The sequence below is a fragment of the Sorex araneus genome, chromosome 5, assembly GCF_027595985.1.
Source record: "Sorex araneus isolate mSorAra2 chromosome 5, mSorAra2.pri, whole genome shotgun sequence".
Classification (NCBI taxonomy): Eukaryota; Metazoa; Chordata; class Mammalia; order Eulipotyphla; family Soricidae; genus Sorex; species Sorex araneus.
Window position 1 is genome coordinate 12485892 of NC_073306.1, and position 9095 is coordinate 12494986.

Sequence of the window (9095 nt, forward strand, 5' to 3'; positions counted from 1 at the left end):
CTCTCCCTTTAAAAAAAAAAAAAATTCTATGGTTCTATGGAGAGAAGGAAAAGGGGGGGGGGGGGATGGTGGTTGAAAAGAGGAGGCCAAACGCGATGAGGTTTGGGCTTATCAGTATTTAATAACAGTTTTTGGATCAAAACTCCCGAAGCTTATTTATGGACAGAGAGTTACTGTTAAGCAGGGCCTTTTCAGACAGGCTTTTCATCTGAGGACCTTCGCTGCCTCTCCCCCTGCCTTTCTATTAGTGAGAGATGGGGTGTGAAATTTGCTGGCGCTGCCAAGATTTGCCCATTAAATTATCTGCCCTCTTCCCGTGTAATTCGCTGTGTGTGGGGGGGGGTGTCGGGGGGCACCGCCAGAGCCACGGGGGCCTGGGGCCGGCAGGGCCAGGGGCTGGACAGTGGGGGCTGCGGAGGGGACCAGGCTTCAGGTGCTGGAGGCTGGGGCCCAGGGCGCGCTCTCTGCGCTGAGGGAAAGAAAAGTGGATGGCCTCACCCCCCTGCCACCCTTCCCCAAACAAACGGAAAGCCCCAACCGAGCTTACTGCAACAAAGAGAGAGTCTTTTTACTGCTGTTTATTTTTATTTTGTATTCGTTAGCTTTTTAGATATTCCTGGCATGCGAGTCAGGCTCCGTGTAACAAACAGCTGCATTTAGTTAAGGATTTTCAAAGTTTCCCTCCCCTCCCCACTTACACCCCCCACCCCCACCCCCGGCCTCCCCCCCTCAGGCCTTAGCTCCAGAGAACTTTCTCAGACCCGAAAGAAACTAAGGCTTTCGCCCCCCCCCCCCGACCCCCCCAGCATGCAGAGCACCTCGGGGTCGGGATGCTGGGGGAGGCCCAAAAAAGTGACTTTTGGTGGGAGCCAGGGTCCCCAAGACTGGGGTGTTTCCTGACCGCTACCACCCCATGGTATTGGGTCTGGGCCGCCAATAAGGCCTTGGGAATGAAGTTCCGCTCTGAAATCAACCAACCCTGCGATTTAGGGTTAGATGCAAATACATTAGGCCAAGATGCAAATACAAAGATACTTGATCAAGGTCTCTCTCGGCTGCTTGGGAAGGGCTGGTGCATCCCGTCCTGAAACGACACCCAGGTGTCTTTCATGCCTTCCAAGGCTGTCTCCTAAGCCGGCAGAGACCACCTAGGGCAGCCATGAAACCCCTGAGCGCTCAGGGTTTGTAAGGCCCACAATGTCATTTCCTAGCTGTGTGACCTTAGAAAAGTCACTTGACCTCTCTGTGCGATTTTATTTATTTATTTATTTACTTACTTACTTATTTATTCAAAATACGAGCTAGTGAGGCCATCCTCCCTCTTACACAGGGTTGGGATGAGAATGTAGTTTGCTGTGAAGAATAGAGACTGGCCCTTTGCAACCCCCACACGATGTTCGTCAAATAAAATGTTAAGTGGCATCTCAGAATGCTTGTGCTTTGGGGGGTGGGTTGAGACTCTGGGTGGTTTCCTGGTGCGGGCACGGGGGGGGGGGGGGGGGGAGGAATAGGGGGGAGGGGTCTGAGCTCTAGGTCCCATCACCCATCCTCAATCCCCAGAACTGACCCGGGGGACATTGACCCACTGCCCCAGGCAATCAAACCCTCCGAAGTGACAGTTCTTGACTTTTTGTTGTTTTCTTGGAAAATCTGATTACGGCGAGAAACACGCAACCATAGCAAGGCACATAAAGTTGTATATATTATTCCTGGGCGTTCACATATCTCAATTTCATGGACCCCTAAGCTAAGACCCTCTAGGTCGACGCTCCTCTCAGGCATGGTTTTACTTAAATCTTGACACTTCCACACGGCCCCAGAACACGGGATCCAAGGACGGGGGGACTAGACCCGGCAAAAACTCCGTCTCCCGGGCCAACACCACCAGGAAACTCTCCTAAGGACTTCCACTGTCTCCCTCCGCACTAGAAGGTGGGGGGTGGAGGGTGGGGGGTGAGGGTCGGGGGATGAACAAGAAAACTCCTTGGAGTGAAGTTGCGAGTTTCCTTGTCACCAAGAGAAGCAAGTCCCAATATGACGTAAGGCCAAGCCGGTTATTCTCGAGGCATGAAGCCCGAACGCGGGGCTTGCTTGTGTGGGTGTGCGGACAGATGCCATTTCTACGGAGAGACACATGTACATCGAGACACATACGGGCTACAAAGCATTCCGTTCTTCAGAGAAATTCTGGCAAAATTGTCAAGAAATATTTAAAACGGGCTATGCGGTCACCGTGGAACCACAGCCAAATTGGATACTAATGGGTGCGACTGACACTCCATTTAGAACCTTTCAAGTCTGATTTGAAGTCTCTGCCCCACCCCCCGGATTCCCAGTTGCAGGCGAGGGAGGGCGTAGGGGGGGGGGAAGGAAACGGAGTTCTTAGAAGGGATCCGAGCGAAATATCAGAAAGAAAATTCAGAAATCCAAAACAGCCTGGCCCTAGGAAACGGAATATTCCCCCAAGGCTGCCAGGGGCGGTCTGGGCGCATCTTCTGTCCCAGGGAGACGCCTCTTCTTCGTGGCTTCCCCGGGTTGGGGGGAGGGGGGCGAGGCGGGGCGGGGCGGGGAGGGGTGGGGGAGAACTTTTTAAGGTCTGCAAGAAAAGTCCAGTCCTGCTGGCTTGGGCCTCTCCTGTTTTCACAGGGGGAGCCGGGGAGGACGTCTTACGGGCCTCCAAGACTTGATTCCGCAGGCAAACAGGCCACGCAGGATTCAACTGGCCGTGGAAGGTTCGGGAAATGAGAGGAAACACAAGGGCCCACCTCCCCCGACACCACAACTCCAAGGCAAGCCGCAGTGCTGGCAGGATTCTGCACCAGGCCCAGGGATCCTGCATCAGGCCCAGGGATTCTGCACCAGGCCCAGGGATCCTGCATCAGGCCCAGTGGGGCCCGGCTCCAGCCAGGCCACTGCTTTCCAGAGCTTCCACTTTGGGGTGGTCAGCTGCGGGTGACAATAGGCAGCCCATGGGGGGATGGGGAGGGGGGAGGGGGGAAGGGGGAGGAGAGGGTATCTATTTTAACGCTCCATTTTTCATTTTCCTGGCCAACAGTGTAGAGAGCTGAGAAATGAGGAGACCTTTCTCCTAAAGAAATGAACTCTATCTCCCTATCAGCTCACTTCTCAGCCATTGTGGAGACCAAATCCTTTCCGGAGACGCCTCCGCTCCCGATAGATATTACACCTTCCCGGAAGCGGGAAGACATTTATACAGGTAAAATCAGACAATAGCGGAAACTTGGGGCACCTCGTGAAAGACTTTTTAAAGAGGTTCTTCCAGGGCTGTATAAGGAAGAGAAGCCGTGGGGGACACACCCTCTGGTGCTGGGGGCGACTCTGGGCTTGGTGCCAGGAGGTCATGCAGTGCCCGGGACCCAGCCCAAGGCTCTCACGTGCAAATGCACAGCCGCCGTCTGAGCTCTCCACCCGGCCGGTCTAAGACTCTTTCAGGACCGGACCGGAGAGACAGCATAAGAGAAAAGCGCTTGTCCTGCCCGCAGCTGAGATGCCAGTTCAATCCCCAGCACTACATATATTCTTCCAAGCCCTGTGTGTGTGGGGGGGGGAATCCCAAAACCAGGAGAGAGCCCTGGGCACAGCCAGGTATGGCCCCCCAAAGCAAAGGAACCCAAAGTATGTTTTCCAGCCTGTAGACAGTTAAAGAGATAGAATGTAAGAGACCTCTAACAACAACAACCACAAAAAGATACCTTAACAGTCAGCAAAACTTATTGTCCCGTGCATCTACTTAGAAGACAGCGGGTAGGGGGAGGGGAGGGGGAGGAGAGGCCCCTTCCTTTGCCCCTTCATCTCTAAAAGCCACCTTCATTCAAAGGTTATGCAGAGCAGGGGTGGGGAGGGGGTGGGGTGGACGGAGGTTATCGCGGAATTAATCTGGGAGCCCTTCGTTAGCGCTAATCAGCCTGGCAACCTCCTCGCCCAATTTGCTGGGCAACAGGACACCAGAAGGATATTGACATTGTTTAGGAAGTGTGCCCCCCCCCCCGCCGTGCCCCGCCGCTTAATTTTTTTTTTTCTTTTACCCAGGTGTTGTGGCAGGGGGCCAGATGTTTGGCACCGAGGAAGCAAAACAGCCATGTGACCGCGCTGTTTACATTTCATTAGGATTTTTCATCAGGAGCGGCGCTCCCCGCTGATGAGCATCTTAATTACAATTAGGAGCGGTATTTACCCCGAGGACCCGCCAGATTAGCGCGCGCACGCGCACACGCGCGCGCACACACACACACACACACACACACACCACAATCCCTTTCAGGATCATCCTGCGAGTCCGTGGACTCCACTGCCCCGACACACACACACACACACACAACCCACGATCCCTCTCAGGATCATCCTGCGAGTCCGTGGACCCGACTGCCCCGACACACACACACACACACACACACACACCACGATCCCTCTCAGGATCATCCTGAGAGACCGTGGACCCCGTTTCCCCGACCGCGGTTCAAAAAAGAAAAAGAAAGGGGGAAAAAAAATGCAGATTCACACACAGGATTCCTTCCAGCGGTTTCTTGTACTCAAGAAAGTTTCTTGGCAGGATTTTAGCCAAAAAATAAATAAATAAGTACTCAGCCCGGCGGTCAGCGAGTACGGGACGGCACAGACCTTTCCCCGCTCCGCCGCGAAAGAGCCCGGCGCCTTCCCTTGGGCCCCGCACCGCGCCCGCTGGAAACCCACAGCTGCACACTGGAGGGGCAGAGACCCTCCGCACCCGCACGGTTCCGGCCGGCGGCGGGGGGCGGCGGGAAGGAGCCGGAGGCGCCAGCACCCCCCTCCCAAAGGGATGCCCGTTAACAGTGAGGCCCGCGACCCCGGGGGCTTGCATCAACTTTCCCCCTCCAGCCCCCAAAGAAGGATGCGGGCGTCTCTCCCCTCGCACCGTGCAGGGCTGGGGAGGGGGCGCAGCACGGCCCCGCTCCCCGCCGCGAGCCGGGCCGCCTCCCTTTCCCGCGCCGCTGCTGCGCGGGTCCCGGGCGCGGCCCGCCGCCAGGATGCAGGATGCGGGATGCGGGTGTCCCCGCGCGGGTCTCGCCCTCCGCGCCCGCCCGCACGTGCGCGCTCCGCGCCGCCGCCCCCGGCCGCCTCTGACAGCGACCCCCGTACAGCCCAGCAGAGGCCCCGGGCCGCCGCCGGACTTCTGTCGGGAGGGTCCCTCTGCGGACAACCTGGACGCCCCTCTCCCCTTTAAAAAAAAAAAAAAGTCAACTCTCCCCCAACCCCCGACCCCGGGACCCGCCGCGCCTTCCGGGAAGGCTTGGCTAACTTGGCCGGAGCTTAGTGTGGATCCGATGGGGGGTGGGGAAGGGGGAGTCGGGGAAGAGAAAGGGGGTCTGCAACAACACCCCATGCATCCTCCCCCACGCGCGCGCGCACACACACACACACTCACACACAACTATCCCCGCGCCCCCAGGACTCCGCCCCGCACTGACAACCGCCGCCACCGCGCGGAGCAAAGACGTCCCGGGACGCAGCACGCGCCCAGCCTCTCCGGCGCCCCGACTGGCGCTTGGGGAGCCCCCCGCGCGGGCCGCCCCCACACCCGGCCACCCGAGGGTCGCGGGGAGCGGGGCTGATCTCTTACCTTGGGCAGCGACCCCGCGCGCGAACGCCAGCAGCAGCAGCAGCAGCAGCAGCAGCAGCAGGAGCGGCGGGTGCGCCCCGCGGCGGCACGGCCGGTGCATTCCTGCCCTCGCGGCGGCTCCCCGGCCGCGCGCAGAAGCACATCCACGGGCCCGGCCCGCGCTCCGCGGCCCCCTCGCCTCGGCCGCGGGTCCCCGCAGGATGCCGAGGGGGGCGTCGGCCGAGTCCTTTGTCCCGCTCTGACCTGCCGCCTCGGCCGGGCGCCCGGCCGCCCCCGCCCCCCGGCCCTGGCCGCACCCCGGGTCGGTCCCCGGCGCCGGGCGGCTGATCCCGCAGCGAGGAGCGCGGAGCGCAGAGCGCTGGCCCCGGCGGGCACGCGGGGGCGGCCGTCCCGGGGCTCCGTCGGCCGCGCCGGCTCCTCCCGCTCTGCGCGCTCGCACCGCGCTCAACTTGTCACTTGCAGCAACTCGGGGCCCGGCCCGGCCAATGGCAGGCGCGCGCCGCAGCCGGTTCCCGCGCGCCCCCTGCCGCCGCCTCTCGCCGGCGCACGCTCCGGCCCGCGCGCACCCCGCCCCGCGCGCCCCACCTCCTCCGGCCCGACTGGAGGGCTGAACGCGCACCCCCGCCCCCTCCCCCACTCCTCGGGCTGGTGGGACAGAAGAGGGTCTCGGGACCGGGGGGCGGGGGGGGGGGGTTGCTCCCTGAGGCTGCTAGGGCGCAAAGTGGCTTGCAGGGAGATTCTGCTTCTGGACACCTCCTCCCTGTCGCTGTGATCTGCGTGGCCCTGGGTGATAGAACAGTTGCGCATCTCACACGATTCCCCTTTGGAAAGCCTTCTTGGCCCGAGGGATTTTTTTTTTCCTTTTGCTCGTTTGTCTATTTTCTAGTGCCAGAGCACGGAAGCCAGTCTCAATGGCACTGTGGCCTCAACTGCCACACAACTGTCCCCAGAGATACACTGAGGCTCTCTGGGGACCGTTGTGCAGGGGGGCGGGGTGGGGGGGATGGTGCCTGGGCTCTGGCAGGTGTGTGTGTCTGTCTTCAATCGGAAGACAGAATGCTGGCTCAGTTTGCTGTATTATTATTTATCATGTTACTCTGCCCTGGGTGCAGTGGTGTTTCTGTCACTTCTCCTGCTTCTATGGTAAAGACTCAAGGCAGATCAAGTGGCAAGCACTGTAGCCCTGTCCTCCGGTTGTTCATCAATTTGCTCTAGTGGGCACCAGTAACGTCTCCATTGTGAGACTTGTTACTGTTTTTGGCATATCGAATATGCCACAGGTAGCTTGCCAGGCGCATGGCAGGATCCTCTCGGTAGCTTGCCGGGCTCTCCGAGAGGGACAGAGGAATCAAACCCGGGTCAGCCACATGCAAGGCAAACGCCCTACCTGTTGTGCTATTGCGCCAGGCAAGAGACTTTATAATATGGTGAGTGTCTGAGGGCCCGGCTCCAGGTCCCAGAAGACAGAAGTTATAGGAAGTTTTAGGAACATCGCACCTGCCGTAGAGGAACACCAGGAAGCCAGGCCCTCTGCAGTCCTTATTAAAGACCGGCTTGCCTAGTGTTCCATGTACATTGGCTCACACATCCTCCATCCATACTGTTCTTTTTTTGTTTTTTCTTTTTGAGTCACACCTGGCGATGCACAGGGGTTACTCCTGGCCCTGCACTCAGGAATTACCCCCTGGCGGTGCTCAGGGAGCCATATGGGATGCTGGGAATCGAACCCGTGTTGGCTGTGTGCAAGGCAAACACTTTACCCACTTTGCTATTTCTCCAGCCCCCCATCCATAACATTCTTAGAAAGTCATTAAAAAAACACATGCCTCCTTGCACATTTATTTTTACTTTGTTGTTACTCGGGGCTCACACCCGGTGGTGCTAAGGGCTGCTGGGATACTCAGGATCAAACCTGGGTAAGGCCTGTGCAAGGCCAAGCCTACCTACCCACTGCACAATCCCGGCCTGCTGTAGTATCTCTGTGTCCCATCCCTCTTACGTTAAAATGGATTCTCTCCATGTTACGATTTGGGGAATGAGAACACAGGACAAGGGGAAGAACTTTGTCACAGAGTGACACAGGCGGCGGGTGCCAAGCCAGGGTTTAGTCTCCCCACCATCATCGAGTGGACAGAGCCTGGCATCTGAGAAACATTCGGTAAGTTAGTGCTGCCCCAACCCTAAGAACCCGGCATTCATATGGAGATTTAAAAATAAATAAGTAAATAAGTAAGAACTTTCCTACAACCCACAGATACCGCTTCTTGCATTTATCCCCCAAACACAACACCATGAATCCCAAGGGATCTATGCCTACCTGAGTTCATCGCCACACTCAGTGCATAGCCTAGATGTGGAAACAAGCCCAAATTCTTAGTTATGGATGAAAAGATCGATAAGTTGTAGAACATGCTCACAGTGGAACATGAAGCAGCTCTAGGAACAAAATCATGTGAGGTGCCGCAACATGGATGGGATGGAATAAGATGATATCACACTGAGTGAAGTCCAGCAGAAGGATCGAGAGATACAGATCTCTCGGGATGGACTTAAAGATACACAGCAGGGCTGGAGCGATAGCACAGTGGGTAGGGTGTTTGCCTTGCATGAAGCCGACCCAGGTTCAATTCCCAGCATCCCATATGGTCCCCTGAGCACCACCAGGGGTAGTTCCTGAGTGCAGAGCCAGGAGTAACCCCTGTGCATCGCCGGGTGTGACCCAAAAATAAATAAATAAATAAATAAAATAAACATAAAGATACACAGCAAGGTAGCCACAAAGGGCCAAAGGCAACGCAATGGGAGAAGGGGTGGAATACAACGGACTTGGTGGGGGATGTGCAAGGGAGGGGCGTTGGGGGAGGAAGGCGGGTACACTGGGGAGGGGTGTGGAGTTGGAATTATGTGAATTATGTGCGTGAGAAACCATCATTAACAGAATCGTAAATCACAGAGCTTCAATCAATAAAGTTAAAGAAATTTCAAACGGATCCAGGGCTGGGATTTGACAATGAGCCACCGGCTGAGAGGCCTGCGCTAGCCCGAGAGCATCCCTGCAGATCACAGGCTCTAGTCAGTCCTTGCCTGCAGGCAGGTGAATGACTAACCCGCACGGTACAAACAGTCACTCATTCTTCTAGACTCGGGGGTGGGGGGGCACGGGGGCCTTCCGGGCCACCACGGTCACTTTGTCTCTCTCACTCTGACCGGGGGTCAAGGCATGATGGACAGAGAGGCCTTGAGCCGACCAGTGTGTCCCCCGGTAGGTCTCTCTTATGACTTCCTCTGCCGAAGCCCCTTTCAGGCCCCACTCAATTATCTCCAGGCACTGCCCCCCCGGGACCCCACTGCACAAGGTTCTCTTGTTGGGAAGCTGTCTTTGATGGCCGGCTCCAATCTGCCAGGAAATCAAAGGACATGCAGAGACACAGTCTAGCCCTGCCCAGTGCCCCACTGCTGGCGGGAGGTCGAGAGGGGC

At 57.5% G+C, this 9095-nt stretch overlaps 1 protein-coding gene across 1 annotated transcript in view; it reads right to left on the minus strand.

The window, feature by feature from the left end:
* ROR1 (receptor tyrosine kinase like orphan receptor 1) overlaps window positions 1-5945 on the minus strand; it is a 402488-nt gene extending 396543 nt beyond the window's left edge. Inside the window, exon 1 of the mRNA XM_055139263.1 lies at window positions 5618-5945. Within this exon, the coding sequence (XP_054995238.1) occupies window positions 5618-5717 (100 nt within the window). The 5' untranslated portion in view covers window positions 5718-5945. The remainder of the gene's footprint in view (window positions 1-5617) is intronic.
* Between the last annotated feature and the right edge of the window lie 3150 nt (window positions 5946-9095).